This window comes from Perca fluviatilis, chromosome 14 (genome assembly GCF_010015445.1).
Source record: "Perca fluviatilis chromosome 14, GENO_Pfluv_1.0, whole genome shotgun sequence".
NCBI lineage: Eukaryota > Metazoa > Chordata > Actinopteri > Perciformes > Percidae > Perca > Perca fluviatilis.
Genome location: NC_053125.1, coordinates 35,092,322 through 35,114,803, shown reverse-complemented (window position 1 = coordinate 35,114,803; position 22,482 = coordinate 35,092,322). Strand labels below are relative to the sequence as shown.

The 22,482-nt window shown below is 40.3% G+C and overlaps 2 protein-coding genes across 2 annotated transcripts in view; both read right to left on the bottom strand.

Annotated features, from left to right (window-relative positions):
• LOC120572631 (cytochrome b5 domain-containing protein 1) overlaps positions 1-2,325 on the bottom strand; it is a 5,295-nt gene extending 2,970 nt beyond the window's left edge. Inside the window, exons 1-4 of the mRNA XM_039821952.1 lie at positions 2,265-2,325; positions 2,014-2,149; positions 1,123-1,199; positions 482-489 (exon numbers count right to left, since the gene is read on the bottom strand). Coding sequence (XP_039677886.1) covers positions 482-489; positions 1,123-1,199; positions 2,014-2,134 — 206 coding nt within the window. The 5' untranslated portion in view covers positions 2,135-2,149; positions 2,265-2,325. The remainder of the gene's footprint in view (positions 1-481; positions 490-1,122; positions 1,200-2,013; positions 2,150-2,264) is intronic.
• LOC120572778 (zinc finger protein 420-like) overlaps positions 1-14,085 on the bottom strand; it is an 80,967-nt gene extending 66,882 nt beyond the window's left edge. Inside the window, 2 exon segments of the mRNA XM_039822211.1 lie at positions 13,395-13,482; positions 13,816-14,085. The gene's annotated coding sequence lies outside the window, so the exon portion shown is untranslated.
• Between the last annotated feature and the right edge of the window lie 8,397 nt (positions 14,086-22,482).

Here is a 22,482-nt window from a genome sequence, read left to right as displayed (position 1 = left end):
CGCACCTGGGAGACAGACAGGGGGACAGACAGACAGCTGGTCACTGGGTCCACATACCCGGCAGCACCTGGGAGACAGACAGGGGACAGACAGACAGCTGGTCACTGGGTCCACATACACGTAGCACCTGGGAGACAGACAGGGGACAGACGAACAGCTGGTCACTGGGTCCAGCCCCCAGCACCTGGGAGACAGACAGGGGACAGACAGACAGCTGGTCACTGGGTCCACATACCGCAGCACCTGGGAGACAGACAGGGGACAGACAGACAGCTGGTCACTGGGTCCACATACCGCAGCACCTGGGAGACAGACAGGGGACACAGACAGGGAACAGACAGGTGAGAGACAGACAGGGGAGACAGACAGGGGACAGACAGACAGACAGGTGGTCACTGGGTCCACATACCACAGCACCTGGGAGACAGACAGGGGAGACAGACAGGGGACAGAAAGACAGGTGGTCACTGGGTCCATATACCGCAGCACCTGAGAGACAGGGGAGAAAGACAGGGGGGAGAGAGACAGGGGAGAAAGACAGGGGGGAGAGAGACAGGGGAGACAGGAGGGACGGACAAACGGCAGAGACACACAGGGGAGAGAGAGACAGGTGAGAGAGAGACAGGGGAGACAGGAGGGACAGACAGACAGGGGAGAGACACACAGGGGAGAGAGAGATAGGTGAGACGGGATGGAGAGACAGGTGAGACGGGAGGGAGAGAGAGACAGGTAGAGAGAGAGACACAGGAGAGAGAAACAGGGGAGAGAGAGACAGGTGAGACGGGAGGGAGAAAGAGACAGGTAGAGAGAGAGAGAGACAGGTAGAGAGAGACAGGTAGAGAGAGAGACAGGCTACCCTACAAAAGCCAACCCCCAGAAACGCAATAATTGAAACAATATAAATGTTTTAAAGGTAGCCTGCTGTCCCAACAGGTCCAGTTGGTAGCAGACCTACTGTTATTACTGTTATTACTGTTATTACTGTTATTACTGTTATTACTGTTATTACTGTTATTATTATTTATTATTATTATATTATATTTATATTATTATTGATCAGGGAGGAACTGTGGTTGGCCTGTGAGGGGTCTGCTGCTCACTGATTGGTCGGTTGGTGCTCACGTCTTTAGTTGCGGGGTCGAACCAGCTGCTGATGTCCTTTCCTGCGCACTCCATGATGGGTAACAGCAGAGCTTCGCCTGCCGGGACGTGTGCCAAAAACATAGAAAGAAGGGACAAAGATTTTATAAAAGGGCCGAAAACGCTGATATATTTTTTTTAAATAAGCGACAAAAGCACCAGATATCACCAGATATCACCAGATATCACCAGATATCACCAGATATCACCAGATATCTTTACCTAGGGCACCAGATATCACCAGATATCTTTACCTAGGGCACCAGATATCACCAGATATCTTTACCTAGGGCACCAGATATCTTACCTAGGGCACCAGATATCTTACCTAGGGCACCAGATATCTTACCTAGGGCACCAGATATCTTACCTAGGGCACCAGATATCTTTGCCTATATAGGGCACCAGTGTGTGTCTGTGTGTGTGTGTCTGTGTGTGTGTGTGTGTGTGTGTGTGTGTGTGTGTGTGTGTGTGTGTCTGTGTGTGTGTGTGTGTATATGTGTGTGTGTGTGTCTGTGTGTGTCTGTCTGTGTGTGTGTGTGTGTGTGTGTGTGTGTGTGTGTGTGTGTGTGTGTGTTTCTGTGTGTGTGTGTGTATATGTGTGTGTCTGTGTCTGTGTGTGTCTGTCTGTGTGTGTGTGTGTGTCTGTGTGTAAAATACAGTACTTAATACAAACGTCAAAAAATAAGCCAAAAACTACGAAAAAAAAGGTCTGAAAACGTAAGTAAAGAAGAAGACAAAGACAGCCGATCTGTTACCTAGAGCACCACATGTAATAGGGCGGTCTCTGGTGTAAATAACGTACCGTATAAACACGCCAACCCTTCCGTTTCTTTATAAACCGAGTTATCCTGAAGCAGGTCTGGCACCCACCTTTGTGTTGCTCCATGAGCGGGGTCAGGTCGCACACTTTGCCCAGGAACGAGACCCACAGGTCGGCCGCGGTGTTGTGTTCGGCCACCTCCGCGGGGGTGAAGTACTTCGGTCTCTTCATCTCTCTCACTGGACTCTTTTAACTCGGGTTTAAACACACAGATAACCCGGGTTTAACCCACAGACTTTACATGAACAGATCCAAACCAACATTTGAATGTTTAAAGCGGGATAAATGTATAAAAATATACCGGTAAGTTGACTTTAATAATAGTTAATAATGTGCGGTCTCCTCTCAGCGGCTGCAGTGTTGTCGCGTTACTATGGCAACAAGCCGCAGAGGCTGGTGACGTCAGACACCTTTACTTCTTTTTTTAAACCAGAGACGGTTAGAGAATCTTTGTAAAAAAGCAGTTCCAGTTTACGTGCGCTATGACTATATTGTCCGATGTTATGTTAAAATCATACCGCAAACTCAGAAGGGCATCTATTTTCTCTCTCTTTCGCCACGCTGCACCACAGCTGCGCTTTTTAACCGCCACACATACATACTACACATATATACACACATACATACACATACATACATATATATATATATACACATATATATATACAACCACATATACATACATATATATATACATATATATATATACTTTATGCTCTTACGCGCATACGCATACGCCACATACACATATATATGCATATACATACATATATATACATATACATACATACATACACATACATACATATATATATATACATACATATACATACATACTTGCCCTTTTTTTATATACATATATATACACACATACACATACATATATATACACACATACATATATATACATACATATATATATATATATACATACATATATATATATATAAAAAATACACACATATATATATACATACACCAACATACTTTTATATATATATACATACACATATATATATATATACATACATATATATACATACACATATATATATATATATATATACATATATATATATATATATGCTATATATATATATATATATATATATATATGTTTTGTATAATATATACTACATACACATATATACATACACATATTACATATATACATACACACATATATATATATACATACACACACACTATATATATATATATATATATATATATATATATATATATATATATATTGATATATATTTAAAAGGAGCACCATATTCAATTGTATTTCTCTGTTCTGTATGTTCAAAAATATAAAACAATAAAAAGTTGATCTAAAAAAAAAAAAAAGGAACACAAAAGGGCGACATTAAAAAAACACTTGTGTATTGCTAAGGCCACAGGGTCAACATTTTTGATTTATAAAAAATGTAATAACAATATCTTATAACAATACCTCATTTCACCAGTAAATTACTGTTCAACTACAAAAACAACCACTGGATGGGAAAAAGGTATTTTACAACAACTTTGAATGCACTATGAGGCTGGCGAGGCTGAGTCTGTTTTTCAGACAACGGCAGCTACAGTCTGGTGTTAGAATCCTCTCCAGTGAAATACAGACACACTTTACACTGTTTGTAATCCCATGTCAGCCAAGAGGCCAACTGATTGGATGAAATGTTGTCTTTGTCAGACAGACACAAATTGACCCATCCATCACCAGCATCCTGTTGAGAAACATGATGGCTATAAATTGATTGCCACCAACATTCCAAAATGCCATCGACCCTGGATCTGGAACGACTGGATGAAGGTGGTGGTATAGAAGCTACTTTGAGAAGGAACAAAGTGAAGTATCACTACAATTGTCGACTTCGGTTCAAAAACACAAATTTACTTCGTGCCCAGAAGCCAAGCAGGGAGGCATTGGCTACAATCTTTAACAGCCTTTATTATGACTCGGAAAGGTACAACCTCTCCATCTCAGGTTGGACACTAACCACAAAGCCTTTGAGCTGGTAAAAAATGTGAATAGAACGTTTTTTTTTGCCAATCCTTTTTAACTCCGTCCCAACAGAGTACACTATTAAAGCAACACCCACCTTGAAAAATGAATCTTGAATTTTTGCTAACATGCATGTGTGCATCAATGTACATACTAAAGGTCTCCATCTTGAATTTTTTATTGGCCATCCAATTTTTCCCAAAAAGTGGCCTTTACAGAGTATTTGTGGCATATTTTCTGTATCACTATTTGGAAACCGTGGCAATGAACATAGGACAGGAATGGCAGCAATCTTGAAAAATGGTTTCCATCCTTAATTTTTCCTGGCCACTTCCTCTCTGTGGACTGCACCTTGCTGTGGTGGAGAGGCTGGCGGGGATTTTATATCCCTGGAAAGTTGAACTAAGCCGGACAGGTCAAAGGAGAGGAGGCAGACAAAGCAGACATTATGACTATTTGACAGAAATGGTGGCCATCTTGAAAATGGTCGCCATCCTGAATTTTTGAGTGGCACATACCTTTTTCCAAAAGAGTGTTCCTTGAAGAGTGTTTCCGCCTAATTTTATGCTTGCATCACCATTTGAACAATTTAATTTTTAAGTGGCCAACGCCTTTTTCCACAATAGTGGCCCTTAGAGAGTATCTGTGCCAAATTTCATGCTTGTATACCAAATTAAACAATTGTTTTACTAATCTGCTGCACTATATAATCTGCCACTTTTGTTTTTACAGAGGCCGAGTTTCCTTCTCTACATATGATATACTTTGCTTCCTCAAATAAATAAATAAATAAATAAATAAATAAATATATATATATATATATATATATATATATAGACATAGAAAAGAAAGACACTGAAGAACTTGGACTCTGAAATCTAGAAACTATAAGTGATAAACTCAATTTATACTGTAAACATGACTGTAACAGTGTATTAATCCGTTTTAAAAAATATATATATACAAAAATATATACAAAAAACATTGAGGTGTCCTCTCCCTGTTGTTCCATGAATGTACAGTAGTCTACACTATATAGTTACTGGTTCAGTGAACTAAGACTATAACTAAGGAGGATTGTACAATTAAGATAGGCTTTATAATTGTTCAATCCTCTCAAATTATAGTCCCAGTTTACTGGACAGAACACACTGTATGCTAAGAATGCCAAATACAATGCACATGGAAAAGTAATATACTGTATACATGATCCTTTATTGTCAAAGAATACAAAAATAAATAGATCATCTAAAAAGATGTATTGGTCTCTGACCAGTAGGGGTGGGCGATATATATCGTCTACAATAATATGGTCATTGTTGCGTTAACGATGTGCAAATTAACATTATCGAGTATTTAAATTACATAGAAAAAAAAAAAACACTTCAAAACACGCATTACAAGTGTAGAGTCTTAGAAGGGTGGCGCGCCATTGTAACGTTCTCATGTCAAGGTCTTACTAACCAGTACAACCACACTGAACTAATCAATCTAGGACTACAATGCAACACAACCATTAAAAGAGCCTTCCAGGCGGCTCATAACATCCCATAGGATGTAGCCAGACCAACAGGCACTCTGTGGATTGTTGTTGTTGAGAGAAAGCAGAAGTGACCGGCCTGCTAGCCCAGCTAAGCTACGGAAACAGTGGAAACTGCAACACGGACCTCCACTGCCAAGCCTCCTCAGCATAGTAACAAACAACTACACACAGAACTGCTGCATGATGATTATCACCAAAACCTGTCTGAACCCCCTCTTCCCGGATGCCACTATTAGCTAGCAGGCCGAGCTACAGTAGCTACCACCAACAGGGTCGAGACAAGAACTCCGGCAAGACCGGAGGCGGAACAGGATCGTTGCCCAGCACTGCTCACCTGACCTGGAAGCCCTGTCGGTAATATACAGGCAATTTTATTTACCAAGAGATTGCACTGTAGAAGTCTACATAGCTTCCGATGTAGTGTGGACTATTGGCGCTTTCACAAAATATTTACACAATGAGATTTTTGATAAATAATACTGCTGTCATTTAAACGCATTATTACCGGCGTTAACGCAAACCCATTTTAACGGCGTCCATTTTTTTTAATCGCGAGATTAACGTTCTTTTTGGCCTAGCAAACTTTGTAGTTTTTCACACAACTAGTAACGTTAGAAAAACTACAACACCAGACTGGATCTAGCTAGGAAACAAAACAGGCACGCCACACACACTTGTTTGGGCTTGCAAGCAGGCCAAAGAGTAGTCGGCTAACGTTATGTTTTGAGTGGAAGGCAAACGTGACACGCCTAAATGGATACCATTAAGATTCTGAATGGAGAGTTTACTTTTAAAAAGTTGCCAAATGGTTCCATTGACAAGACCAAAGTGATCTGTGTGTTTTGTTGTTGTGAACTGAGCTATCATCACAGCACGTCCAGTCTGAAATACCACTTGACAGCCAAGCACACAGCTGATGGCCGAGCACACAGCTGATGGCCGAGCACACAGCTGATGGCCGAGCACACAGCTGATGGCCGAGCACACAGCTGATGGCCCGAGCACACAGCTGATGGCCCGAGCACACAGCTGATGGCCGAGCACACAGCTGATGGCCCGAGCACACAGCTGATGGCCCGAGCACACAGCTGATGGCCGAGCACACAGCTGATGGCCCGAGCACACAGCTGATGGCCGAGCACACAGCTGATGGCCCGAGCACACAGCTGATGGCCGAGCACACAGCTGATACGAATTCTCTGCCCCCTCGTCAAAGCCAGGCGACAAAAGTACAAAGCAAGCTGATCCACTTTTCCATGTTGATAGGAGCATTAAAATGAGAAAAAAAAGAATGGGACAAAAAGAAATGGACATTTAGAATAGATAAAAATGTGCGATCATTAAGATTAAAACATTTTAAGAAACTCTGAATTATCTGCTAAATACTGGGCTGAACAATACCCCAACGAGTACTATGAGTCTGGACAACGACTGTTTTGTAAGTTTTGTCAACATACTGTTGACAGGAACTGCAAAGACACATAACGTAACGTAACGACCATTTGAAATCAAAAGCTCATCTCAAGAACAAAGCTAAACGTACAGCGGGACCCACCTGCCGCGGGTCTTTGACCAGCACGTGCAAAAAGTGCTGCAAGAGATCCGTGGAAAGAAAATCTTCGTTGTTGTCGACGAAACCTCTGACAACCGAGATCGCAGTGTCCTCAACACTGTTATAGGTGAGCATCCAATTAGCTTTTATTTAGGAAATTTTGAATGTTCTTTGCTGAATATATTAACAGTTTAAATACAAAAGCTGAATTGTGAGTTTGTTTCACTGAGTTTTTAAAGGTCAATACTGCTTAGAAGAGAAAACAAGCAAATCCGCAAAATCCGAAACAGCTAAAAATAAATTAAAAAAACACGGAATTTGAAAAAAAAAAAAAAACGGATTTCATAGCGCCCTAGATATTACGATATCCAAAATCTAAGACGATATCTAGACTCATATCACGATATTGATATGAGTCAGATCACACCCAACTACTCCTGATCCCAGGCAGGACAGCCAAGTAGAAGGACTATCAGAACATGGCCTGACCCGGGCCTATCCCAGCTCCAGGACCTGGCCTGACCTGGGCCTATCCCAGCTCCAGGACTGCTTCCAATAAGAACATGGATGTGTGCAATATGTTACAGAACAGAGCCCTTTGTTTATTATTATGATTTCATCTTGCATAATTTGCATTACAGCAGAGGTAACAACTGAAGGTTTACTACTTTTTTTACTAGTTCAATTAGTACTTATGTATTGTATGTATTTCAATTGTTTTTACTTGAATACTTACATACCTTTATAATAAATAAGAACTGTTTTCATTCAACAATGTGCCCATTTTTTAATCGTTATTGTCAAAATAAGATATTATTTTCTGTCTGTCATGGTTAGAACTATTATAGAAGCACATACATGTATAGGACTTTATATGTTATCCTTCATCACTGACTTCATTTAAAAACACATTTAAAACTTTATCAGTCTTTTCTAATGATCTCAATAAATGTCATACTATATTCACCAAACTTCTAACAACAATATGAACAGCAGTTTATTAGTCTTCATAAAGGCAATATAACAGCACCAATGACTGTCAAATAAATATTTATTTAAACAATGGTCACAATGTTAAAACAATAACAGGACTTAAAGTGATGGTTCGGAGTAATTCACCCTAGGGTCCTTGCACCATGACCTCGAGCCAAACACTGGAAGCTTCATTTGCGGTCTAACATTGGGAGAGTTAGCGTGTAGCGCTGAATTAGCTCGCAGGGGCTAACGGATCCAGTGATGTATCTCGTAGTTACCTTACTAATAATCGTCCGAATGATACCAAACGTCTACAAGTAGTACAAATAGGTTATGCTCTCATAAAAACGATGGATTGGAAAGTTTGTAGGTAAACATAAGAGAAGTTTTAAATAATGTAAATAACACATACTTGCGGCTTCTGCTCTCTGTTGTTGTTGCTGCTGTGAGACGAGTACTTAGGGACATATAAAAAATTACAACACCGAAAAGAGATGCAACAAAAATATTTATTATTCAACTTTTTTTAGGTAGGTTTTTTTTTTAGGTAAGTGCTGTAGTATAACTAGCAGGAGACAAGTTATAATTGAGGTAAGTTTGGAGACATTACCTTATTTAATCATTATATTAATAAACATTTTTGTTGCATCTCTTTTCGGTGTTGTAATTTGTAGATGTCCCTAAGCACTCTTACTGCCAGACAGCAGCAGCAGCAGCAGAGAGCAGAAGCCAACAGGCAAGTGTTATTTACATAAACTTCTGGTGTACTTACAAACTTTACAATCCATCGTTTTATGAGTACATAACCTATTTGTACTAGTGTAGAAGTTTGGTATCATTTCGGGCATTATTAGTGGGGTAACTTAAGAGATACAAAAGTGGGTCCATTAGCCCCTGCGCTAAGCTATTCAGCGGCTAACACTACTCTACGCTAACTCTCCCAATGTTAGACCCAGGTGAAAAAAGCTTCTGGGGGGGTGTTTGGCTCGAGATCATGGTGCAAAGTAGGGCTGGGCGATATATCGATATAAACAAATATATCGATATATTTTTAAATGAGATATGGAATTAGACCATATCGCATATATCGATATAGTTCAAATGTGATCCTTGCTCCCATAGATATGTCGCTGTGAGGTTCTAAACATACGTCAAAACCCGCCGCCATCTTGGAACAGGGGTCCGAAGCATTCAGATCAACGCTAAAGATGCCGGACTTTTGTACTGCTTAATTATGTTCGATAGAGGAAATGAAAAGAACAAACAGCATGGATAACATTTAACAGGTGACAATGTGTTTTATGATTATATATGCCGCCGACCAGCAATCTGAGCTCGGCGGCAGCGGAGGCGGAGAGCCCCGTGGCCGGCCGCAGCGTCTCTTCCCGGGCAAAAAACACAGCTACCGCTGCTGCGCTTCGGTCCCCGCTGATCCAGATCGGACCAGCCAAAGACAGAGTTGTGACCGGTAGGATCTTACACGTAGTCCAGGACGAACTGTATGTCGATATCGGGCGGAAAGTTCCACCTAGTTTGTGGGCGGCAGGCGGACGGAAAGAAGCTACAGCGGGGCAGCGGCATCCGCGCGGCTGCAGGATCTGGAGCTCAGTGCCGTCTTAAAATTACATGTAACGCTTAAATACATACAGAAATAAATAGTGGAGGAATGAGCCTGGACGTTTCAGTCTGTTTAAACTTCACCTTGAAGCAGAAACTCTTAGTTCAGAAGGGTGAAGTTTCCGTTTGGACTCAGATCTGTGAACCGATCATAATAAATTTCTTTGTTTTGTAGTCAATAGTTCATCTTTTAGTTTACTTAAGTGGAAGCAGTATCAAGTGGAAGAATGGGACTATAACCTAGGCTTACAGGCATGAGGCATTACATTTTGAACAAAGTAGATTATATTAATATCAAAAGCTTAATTGACCTTTGGAACGAATCACAAATAGCCTATGGAGCTTTGATTTCAAAAAAGTTACTCCTGTTATACAGTATTTAGGTTTACATTTTATTGTTATTTGAACAGCTGAGCATTTAATCATGAACCAGGTGAAGAAACCGGTTTATTATTTATTTGATTTTGCAACTGTTTCTATGAAACTACTTGTGACATGTCATATTTGATTTGGGCTTTGACTGAACATTTGCTCTCACTTCGCGGAAAAAATATCGGGATATATATCGTATATCGATATTCAGCCAAAATATATCGGGATATGACTTTTGGTCCATATCGCCCAGCCCTAGTGCAAAGGACCCTAGGGTGGATTACTCCGAACTTTAACTTAACAGGAAAATGTACCTGTTGTATTTTAATGCAGGCTGATGATAGGGCTGGGCGATATGGCCTAAAAATAAAATCCCAGATTTAAAAAAAAAAAATCCGATTTAAGATTTAAATCGATTTTTTTCTCCCTCTACTTAAAATCAATCTGCAGATGACAAAGAAATTGTTCAAAACAAGTTTTATTTAGTTTTGACTCATACACACACATGGGGCATGTATACCATTATGATTATTCATGCCAATTTTGTGGAAATATAAATTGGTTTGAGGTTTTTTTTGGGTGGGGGCTACATATTCAACAACAAAACGGATGGTGAGATAAAGCTGTGTTCACACATACAGGTGGTAATTCACTTCGTTCCTCGCTAAAAGTTAAATCATATTACATTTTAACGCTATTGCAACCTTTCCCTACTATTTTACCTGTTGCTGAGTAACGTACGTTAACATCCCGTGTTCTCGTGAATGTAGCATACCTGTAGCAAGCTCGTTTCGTAGCGAAAAAACAAAACGTCCGGAGCTCCGTTACTAGAAGCGGTGATTGCAAGTTGTTTAAGCCGCTACAGACCTCCGTCACAGCTCGGTCGTATCAGCGGCATTTAGTAGTTGTGTTGAGCCGCAAAAGAATTCCTCAACACCGCCTCTGGTGCCCCGCATGGTGCTCCTTCAGGTCAGCGGTAGCTGGTGGTTCAGTTACCCAGAATAGGTGACACTCAGCCGGGGACAGTGCACCGCGAGCGGCCGGTCATTTCGGCGGAGATTACGGATAAGTAAGTAATGAAACGACTGGTTAAGAAAATAATTAATGTTAGTCCCTGGAGGGATGAGACCGTTCGGAGCTACGGGAGCCCAGAGGGGAGCGTCGGCGGATGTTAAGGAGAAAATCGATTATTCATTTATACAAATCCACGTTGACTACACATTCGAGTTAATCGATAAAATCGATTTATCGCCCAGCCCTAGCTGATGATAATGATAACAACAACAACAACAACAACAACAACAACAACAACAACAACAAGGTAAAAGCTCTGCTGGGTGAACAGAAAAGGCTCCAGGATTAATACATCCTGTCTGTTAGCCTCGTCAGGAGCAGGCTAGCTGTTAGCCTCGTCAGGAGCAGGCTAGCTGTTAGCCTCGTCAGGAGCAGGCTAGCTGCTGTGACTGATCAGTATTTTGAAGAAGACATGAACATCATTAATAAATGAGAAATCATGATGATTCAAATACCTTAATTGATGCATTAATTAACATATTGTTGCTGCATTAAGTCATGCATGAGATACTATTAATCCTTGTATATTACTGATAGTTCATCAAGTACTACATTCATTAATTCATTATTTTAATGTACCCTTATTATAAAGTGTTCCCAGTCATTGGCCTTAGCAATAAACCAGCTGTTCTTTAATGTCACCAACTGTCTTTTTGTGCTTATCTTTAAGTATTGGTTTTAAAAGTATTGCTTTAGCACCGGTATCTGTAAAAACCCAAATGATAGCCAACCCTAGTCATGGCTAGAGAGGTGAACATACCCCCCACTGAGTTTAAAGCCAGCTGGGGGGGTGCAGACCAATGTTGTGGTGTAATGAATAGTGTTTACGGAGGACAAGTTGAGTTTCTAAACCCTTCCAGATGGTTCTCTCCACAAGACTAAAAGGTATTAGCATCAACTGTTGATGTGAACTGAGTTACCACCGGAGAACTTTAACTCTCAAATACTACTTGAGCATTACAAAGTTCAAAAACATATCCCTTAAAGTACATTTAGAACAGATATAATGTGTGATTAATAACGAGTTAACTAGGGACAGTCATGAGGTTAATCGTGATCAAATATTTTAATCGATTGACAGCCCTAATTTACATAAAATGATCCAATATTTAATAATAATGTCAATCAATCAATATTAATGCTGCATTGTTGAGGCCTTCCAGTGACCGGCCGGTCAGTCTGACTTATGCCGATTGTATGCCGGTCAAATGCCCTCGGGCGCCGCATGATTAACATCGCGCAAGATCAGCGCACCGCCGCTCAATCAGCTGTTCATGAAATGTTATAAAGTCGTAATTATACACTGCTCTGCAGAGCAGCCTGCTCTCCTCTCTCTCTCTCTCTCTCTCTCTCTCTCTCTCTCTCTCTCTCTCTCTCTCTCTCTCTCTCTCTCTCTCTCCCTCTCTCTCTCTCCCTCCCTCCCCTCTGAGGCTCAATAAGTGGAACATGAAAACCGCGGGTCCCGTGAAATATGACAGCTACAGTTTATTGGAAAATAGTGTTGGGCACATTGACTTTGATGAATTTACTGTTGATCAGACCCCAGATGAGACAAGAAGCTAACGTTAGCAAACGCTGCGGAGACTGTCCCTCTGCCTCTAACGTCCGGCTGCAAGAGACGCTGTATAAAAAAAAATAAAAAATTCCTCCGACCCGCTGTATTAACGTTACTGTTTAAAACGCTTTCCAGGTTAGTGGGGATGCATACCGCTCCACACCAACATTAAAAACGTAGTTATCTTCCCCCAGCGTTTAGTTTGTTGCTAAACTGTGTGTAAAATGAGTGGTGACGTTTATGTTTTCAGGTAACGTTACTGTTGACATTCAAACAGGCCTGCGTGTGTTTTGAGAAATATCTTTATACTACAAGGCTATATTTATTATATTAAGTTGGTTATTGGATGTGAAAAGAAGGAAATGGTTCCAACATTGCTCTTTAGATGTGTGTGAATTTCCCACACCAGGAGTAATTTATATAGTTCTATTTCATAGTGATCCATTATCTGTTCAAAAAATGTTCTATGCAAAATGTAAAATGTTCTATTTAAGAAAAGATAGAAAATAAATATTTGGGTGTGCTGTAAAGTGGTTAGAAAAAATGAAATCGGAATCGGCTAAAATCGGTATCGGCAGGTCAAACTCAAAGAAAATCGGAAATCGGTCTAGGAAGTTGTAATCGGTGCATCTCTATTTGAAATCCTAAAGTTGATATCTAAAGTAAAGAGGAGATCCATGGAGCATCCAATGACTAAACTAATCCAAACACTTGGAGTCAAAGTGATCTCACCTTTTGTGGAGAACTCATTCTTGTTCTTCAGGGGGAACTAATTCAGACGGACGTCCTGAAGTCAGAAGGGTCTCGTCCCACAGAGGAGCTGTGAAGACAACAACCAGAGACACACCATGAGACAGGAGACACTCCACACTAGAACATCACTATACTCATATACTATCAGCTGATCAACACACAGAGACCCACCATGAGACAGGAGACACTCCACACTAGAACATCACTATACTCATATACTATCAGCTGATCAACACACAGAGACACACCATGAGACAGGAGACACTCCACACTAGAACATCACTATACTCATATACTATCTGCTGATCAACACACAGAGAATTATTATTTTTAACACATGGCGCGTGGATCAACAACAAAGGAACAAAATAAAAAGGAGAAGATGATGGCGCTTCCCTACCTGGAGTCTGTCCTAAAACAGTCCCCGTCCTTTCCTGTCTTATTAATATTCCTGTAGTCCGGAAGTGTCCACAGATGGAAAGAATTCCTCCAGGTTAGGAATATTGTCCTGTAGAGTCCATGCTAACTGTCTGCTAACTTCATGTGCCGACCTCGTTCCGTCTCCTCGCCCTGCACCGTGTTCCCGGGTACGTTTGTTTTCTTCACGTTGCTGCCTACACAAAGAAACTATCCCCGCCTTTTTCTGTTTAGTTTTCACCCCGGGACAGCCCCCGACTTACAGCAAGCGCTCCCACTGTGGAGCGCCAATACGCGTCATCTCTCTGAGCAGCCATCTTAGAAACAGCTCTCATTGGCTATCAACACGTCAATCATGGCAGCTGTAGCCAATCACGTTCCCTTCCCAACGGACCATAGCATGACAGGAACATCCAATGGGAGCCAGTCCTAATGAATGGACAACAGAGCTAAGTCCCGCCTCCCAGAGCCAGCAGCCACATCCATGTGATTTATGAGAACAAATATGATCAACAGTGTTTGAATGAATGTTAAAAGGTTTTGGAAGTCATTTTAAGTCTTTAGTATGTTTTTTTTATAATAGTATAGAAGTGAGTAAAAGTATTTAGCAAAATGTGGTCACTTGGAGAGGTTTAGGAGAGGTTGTGGAGAGGTTGTGGAGAGGTTGTGGAGAGGTTTTGGAGATGATGGCTCCCATTAGGTTAGGACTAGAGATCTGAAACTTCATAGAGGTCTTGTTGACAAGGTCTAGAAGGTATGTGTTGTGTTGTGTGTGTTGTGTTCTGCATAGTGTGGCACAAAGTATGTTTTAGTTATTTTACCAAAATAACTATTTTGAACCATGTTTGAACCGCTGTAGTGTATGTTGTGTTTTAATCACATGCTAATCCAGCCCATTTTCAGAAACTAGAAGAATGTAGGTTTCTAATGAAGTCTCATACATGCAATCTGGCCTCCCAGTTCTTCTGTTAGAAGCTTTTCCTTTTCTTTTTGGGGGGAATAGACCAAAATCAGGCAACAGAGGTTAAAGCAGAATGAGCCTCATGCAGCTACAAAGAGACAAACTACTCACATTGAGGGTCACATTTACATTCTTTAGAGTGTGTTTTTCACCGGCAACTCTTCATAACATACAAGGCATCAGACGGCCCCCTTCCATGGATCCATCCCAATTCTTCTAGCAGATGTGCCGCTTGATGAGAACACAGCTAGAAGTTAATACATGAAGTCAAAGCCAACTGTGAGAGCTGAAGGGCAGCAACAAGTCTGGTAGTTCTACCCCCATCCTTACTATCTTCACTACTACACATATGTTTGGATTTAAACTGTTTACATAGTTTTATACCCCTGGACAATAACTGCACATTCCTGCTCTAATGTACACATTCATATCAGACCCTTTCTATCCATCTTCTTATCTTTTTCAATAAGCTGCTGATTATAAACCTCTCTCTGGATGAGAGCATCATATCAGACCCTTTATATCCATCTTCTTATCTTTTTCAATAAGCTGCTGATTATAAACCTCTCTCTGGATGAGAGCATCATATCAGTTGAGTCAGACAGCCAGCAGGTGGCAGCACAGCACCTTCTCTTTCTTTACACATGTTCAGTTCAGCAGGGAACAGCTCACAGCTCTTTAACTTATGGAGTTTTAATTCTACCGTCACTGTATTAGAGGAACATTTAGACTACAAAATAAAGATCATCACCATGACAACAGACACATGACATCACACACCAGAGTGTCCAAACCAACAGTTAATTCATTTCAGAACCACTCTGCAGCAGAACACACAACAGAGACCAAACTCACACAGTTCTACTCAAATGACCAACAACAACACGCAGACACCAAAAATTATTATTAATATTATTAAGACGGATGGCAACAACACACACACACACACACACACACGCTCTAATCAACACTGCATTATATTTATCTAGAAAGCCTTACTTATAAGATTGCCTGTATATTGAACAAGCTTGCTGAATTTTAAATGGTATCACTATGACACTCGCTCTAGGGACTCTTTGGTCCTAAATATTCCCTTTGTTAGGACAGAATTAGGCACAACTGCATTTGAATATGATGCCCCATATAAATGGAATAACCTGCAGTCCTTAATGAAATGGAACAGCTTGATTCAATGTAATCCCTTTACAGTTTTTTACGATCGCTATGACACTTTTTTCAATAATTTTAACAACTTTCCTAAACTCTTAACACAGTTAGCACAACATCCGTCTGTGTAGGCTATACAATTAACACATTTCTTGTTGCTTTGACACAAAATGCATACAGTTAACACAAATTTAAAATGCTTCAACTTCTTTTACACACAAGCTACACCACGACCAAAACAATGGATCTTTACTGCCAAATTTCCAAATGCTTTCACACTGTATGTCAGAACAGATAACATCATGTTCTAAACCTAACTTATAGGCTAAAGTCAAAGTGAACAGCTGATCATATTGTAAGTTGAAACACAAATATATCCCCTACATTTTATACATGCATTTATTGAGAAACAGCTGATTGAAGTTATGCAAATAGATCAATCCCAGCTGATTCCCTTCTAGAAACACACCCAGGTGTTGAGGTTCTTTCAATCACATGATCATATGGTAGTACATACAGTAAAAGAGGCCCTATTTGAACAATATACTGTAGATGAACACAGAAAATAAGAAAAATGCCTTCACAAGGGAGAGGAAGAGGAGTACCAGGACAATTCTGCCTCTGTCTCCTTTTTTTCATAAACCGTACATTCTATAAAGCTACTCTGAGATGGGTCAATCATTTTTTGTATTGAATCTCTGCAGCAAAAGAAACTAAATGGTGGCCGGGTTGGATTAGTGGGTAGAGCAGGCGCACATATACTTGGAGGTTTATGCCTCGACGCAGAGGTCCAGGGTTCAAATCTGATTTGTGATGATTTCCTGCATGTCTTCCCCCTCTCTCTCTCTCTCTCTCTCTCCCCTTTCTCAAATAGCTGTCCAGTCAAATAAAGAATAAAATAAATAAAAAAAAAAATATGAATGCATTTACTAAACCCAACAAAACTAAAATGTGGAGGCTTCAAGAGAAACTGCAGTGCAAAACACAATCTATGATCAATACAATCACCATTGTCTGTTGTATAAGGACAGAGCTGACACAGTTTCTGTAATTCCATGGGATGATAGTGTTTTGTATGACATTGTTCTATGATTGACTAAATGTTCCTGCTGGGAGAGAACATGTGTTAGTGTTTTGGAAGAATTATTTGATTTTGAGACATGATTGCATTGTTTTGGTAGACACAGTGTATTGTGTTAGTGAATTATTGTATTTTGAAAATCAGCGATTGTAAAAAACTGTAAATGTCTTCTTTATGTAGAATGAATGGACATGTGTATTTGGAGTGTAACATCCTGTAATTGTTCCATGTGTGTACTGTGTAGTACTACTGTATAGTGTATATTAATTGCTATGTTCAGTGGTTCTCTATGTGTTGTAATTTTGTATGGCATGTAATCACACACACACAAAACACCTTACAGGAAGTGTTTGTTTCCTAGGATGGCAAAGGAAAAGTCCCACTTTCTCAGTGTGATTGGTTAGATTTAGGCATGAGGATTGAGATTGGTTAGGGTCAGGGTGAGAATACCAGGGTAAGCCAATCAGAGGCAGAGTAAGGCGGGACTAGCTTGCCTTCACCATCCTAGGAACATGTGTTTACAGGAAGACAGAATCAGACATAAAGATGAACACAGAGAGATCTACATACACATTTAACTATTAGGAACCAAATATAGCTGCATCTCTAATAAATATAGAATATAACAATGACCAACAAACAGGTCAAAGGGTTTCTGTTACTTAATGAGGGTAGAAATAGTGGGACGGTGCAGAGAGAGAAGAGTTCATAAAGTAGACTGAGGTCACTCAGTGCTCTCTCTCTCGCTCTCTCTCTCTCTCTGTGTGTGTGTGTGTGTGTGTGTGTGTGTGTGTGTGTGTGTGTGTGTGTGTGTGTGTGTGTGTGTGTGTGTGTGATCAGTAAAGATGGCTGCTGCTTCCTCTGCTGCTCTAACTCAACTCTTACCTATCTGCCTCATCTCATTTCTAGTCCCAGTCTGTCTTCAAACTGCAGAAGGACTTGGAGTGAAAGCAGCGTTCTGCTTTCTGTGCATCGTTCCACCCAGTAGTTCCCAGTCAGGATCTGGATCTTGTGATCTCATTAAGTTACAGGAGGAAACGCTGCACTGGTGATCAGTGAGGAGGAGGAGGAGGAGTTTCATTCTGCTACCGTTACAGTTTCTCCAACTGCTAACACACTACAATGACAAGCATAGCACAATTATAAAAAAAAAAATAACCTCTTCTCAAGTCTCCAAAAGTCTAAACACATGTTCTGCTTTACACACATTTTGGAATTCAAAATGTCACTTTTTAAATGAACTGAACACGGTTCTCTGCATAAGACACAACAATCTGACAGAAAGTCACATGCCAATCACCTCAATGGTTCATTGTTACCACTTCAAATCAGGAAGTAAGCACTATGATGCCTCTAGTTTTAATATGTATTTTTTCTGCAATTTTCTTTTTCAGTTTACTGTTTTTTGTGAGCATATTTTTGTCCAGTCCAATGTAAATATATCTGCTGTGCATATGTTGCACTGACTAGTTTGGTGAAATATAAAAAATAAATGATTCAACAGCATGTGTGTGTATATGCAAATGTTTCTGTGCATGTGAACAATCTGAAGAACTATTTTAGTATTATAGTAAAGCATAGTAAAGATGAGAGTGCTTTTCATGATGCCCAACAGTGTGTAGTTGGTTAGACAAACATCTGGTAATATGAAAAAAGTGTGTGCCATTTGGTGCAAAAGTTTGAATTTGATAATGCTAGATGTCGTTTTGGTTGCAGTACTTCATTTTGCAGGATATATATGAGGTATTTTGCAGTTTGGGTGTGTGGTTTTGTGAAATGTGTTAAGTATTTTGATAAAACCAGCCTAGTTTGCGAAATTGTGTTTAAAAATTGGAAAAAAACTGTAATAAAACCATAGAAACACCGCAGCCACACCGCTGTGAAAGCTGCCCCAACATCATTTATCAGAGTCTGGTTGTCACAATATCATCAACAGATTCTCCCATGTCTCACATGACACTATCAACTGGAATACATCAATGGTACTACCCCTCTCAGATGACACATGTTGTCAGACACTTAGAATAATAATCTGAGTCTGTCAGCGGCAACAACATAACTTTTAGTGGATGGAAACTTGACCTTTTAATTAGGAGTTTTAAACACAGACACAACAGGAAGAATTAATCCATCAAATCAAGTCACTAATAATCAGCATGTGGCCTTGTTTTATTTCATTTATTTTGCATTTAATTGTTCCACATTCCCAGACATTTAAAACAATTGAATCATTGACGTTATTCTACAAGTCAGATAAATAAATCAGCTGTTTGCTTTTGATTGTCTGACTTTGTATGACATCATCAGTGTCTTTACTTTAAGTCTGAACAGATCTCAACAGATTTAAAACCACATTCAGTCACAGAAAATACAAACAGGGAATATGAAATGTCAGACAAAGATTATTAAATGAAAGTCCACAAAGTTGGAATGTTATATAATGTTAAACTACAAAACAACAATAACTGGAGAGCATACAATAAGAAATGGCCAACTTCCAGTATGTCGGTAATGATGAGAGGAATGTTTGGACCAATTTCAGATCAATGTCCAAATTAAGGCCTTCCACACATTGCTTGTTAAACCATGGACCAGTGTCAACTTTTGGGAGTTTTGGAGTATTTAAAGGGCTTCAAAAATGTGTTCAAAAGTTAAAACTAATAGCCCTAGAGCAGCCATGCCACGTCTAGGCTAAGGCTGCACGATATGAGGAAAATATGCGATATGCAATAATGTTGTTGAATATAGCAATAGTGATATTACTTGTGATAGATAACAGATATTAAAGTGTACTCAGTTCTGAATTTCTGCTGCTTTCAGTATTCTGCTGAAATACTGAAAATAGTTTTTTGGACTTAAGACAAACGAAAGAAAATCATTTCCAAAAAAAAAAATGTAATATGTTTCTAAAGATGAGAACAATGGGCCTCATTCACCAAATGTTCTTAAGAACTAATGTGTTGTTAAACCCCCACTTACGCAGTTTTCACAAACATTCTGGCATTCAACAACACATTTATTTTCAGAAATAGCATTTTCTAGTTTCCATTTGTTCCTTTGCTTGTTAATCTTACACAAATAAGATAAGATGGTAACAGCTAGGGGTGCAAGGGATCACAAAACTCAAGGTCAGGATCACGGTTTGGAGTCACAGATCGGATACATTTTTGGATCCAAGTTGAAAAAATATTATAGTGTTGTAGTATAGGCAGTTGTGGACTTTACAATAAAATAAGTAATTTAAGACTTTGAACAGTGATGTAAAGTTTAGTGTCCAGTAACTGAGTCTCTTTCTCCCTCTCTCTCTCTCTCTCTCTCTCCCTCTTGCTCTCTCTCTCTCTCTCTCTCTCTCTCTACGAAAAAGACAGAAAGTATTTAGTTAGTTTTGAGTATCACAAAATGAAAGCCAGAAACACAGAGACATAAACACGTCTTTCCCTTTTCCACATTTGATATCTGACAACAGAATGAACAGATGATACTGAGGGCCAGATGTACTGACGCTTTTGTGCCCACTTCAGGCGTATTTGTTTCGCAACGTGAAAGCGCAGTTTGTACTTTTTGACAATGTCAAATTGCGCTTTTCCGTGTCATGCATTCACAGGAGGGTCAAGGGGAAAGTGGTAGTTTCCCATAAGGTGTCTACACACCAACCAGACGGACGACCCTCGGCAGAAAAGCCAGTCGAAATGATCAGTCTCCCCGTGTTGGTCCAAAAAGTGCCACAGAACACACCAAAAAGACGAGACGTAATACATCTCTATAACAGCAGGTGGCGCTAATCTGTATTGTTGCCCAGGAAATGAAAACCGGCAGCTGATTGGACGAACGTGTCACACGTGTTTGTTTTCTCCGGAAATTCAAAGCCAGACTGTCATGGCAGCCATTCCGAATACGATCTCATATTGTACTAAAATTGAGGTATGTACAAAAAACGCCCATGAAAGCGCACCTCAATTTTTCGGTGAAAATTCTCCGCCTCTTAAAAGCAGGTGTAAACCAGCCGCAAGAGGGTTTCCTGGCATATGCCGCCTGGTGAAATGGCAGCAGTAATCGGACGGAGACATAGGCCAAGGAGACGAGCTGAAAGGGTTTTTGCCACAAGGATCACACTTTTTCAGTTGAGTGAACACAAAATCATTAAGCGTTACAGATTAAGCAGCCGTGCAATATTACAGTTACTGGAAGAAATCAAAGATGACATCATATCTCTGACTCAGCGTTCCAGCAGCTGTTAAACTCCTCGCTACATTACAAATACTGGCATCAGGATCATTTCAAACAGTCATAGCATCAGCAGTGGGAATATGGAAGTCTGCACTCAGCCATATCATAGCAACAGTACTTAACGCTTTGCTACAGCGCCATTTACGGTATAGTGGGCGGAGAAAGGCGCTGATTAGCCGATGAACTGCAGGTTTGGTAAATACGACGTATTTATGGTAATGTCGGGGCTGTTTCATGTTAAACTAAAAGGATCTTACTCTTTAACTAAAAGGTCTATCTCTGTAGGTAATGTCAGACACTGAAGGCTAGATTTATCAAGCCGTTTGCGCCTGTTTCCAGGCGCTAATTGTTCAGAAAGACGGACGTAACCGATGCGGGCTATTTACAAACGGGGCGCACTTGGGTAAAATCGCAGATTGTCTGCCACATGAGCGAGAAGAGACAAGTTGCGCTTTCAATATGCGTTCGTGGGAGGGTCGTGGGGAAAGTGGGAGTTCCACCCAAAAAGGTGGGAGGATAAGCGCAAAGTGCCCCTAATTATATATTCCGTGGTATTTACAAAGACTGTCAGTAAGAGCCTCTATTCTGCGGGGGAAATTCTCCGCCTCTTAAACGCAGTCTAAACCAGCCGCAGTCGAGTTTCCTCGTGAACCTTTATGCCGCTGGTGAAATGGCAACAGTAATCTGAGCAAGACGAAGACATAGGCGAGGCTGAAAATATTTTTAACATAAGAATCACACTTTGTCAGTGAACACAACATCATTTAGCGTTACAGATCAAGCAGCCATGCAATATTAGAGTTACTGGAAGAAATCAAAGATGACATTGAATCTCCCACTCAGCGTTCACATCCCATTCCAGCAGTTGTTAAACTCCTCGCTACATTACAAATATCGGCATCAGCATCATTTCAAACAGTCCTAGCATCAGCAGTGGGAATATGGCAGTCTGCACTCAGTCGTATCATAGCAACAGTACCGCTTTGTTACAGCGCAATCTACGGTATAGTGGGCGGAGAAAGACGCTGATTGGCTGATGGGTGTCAGGGTTGATAAATACTACGCAAAATGTGGAAGCATAGCGTGCGCTATTACCGAACTCGCATAAACAGACGCAGAGCAAACTGCGCTAATGTTAGTAAATCAGGCCCTGAGTTTAAACACAGACAACAGGAAGAATAAATCCATCAAATCACAGTAATAATAATCAGCGT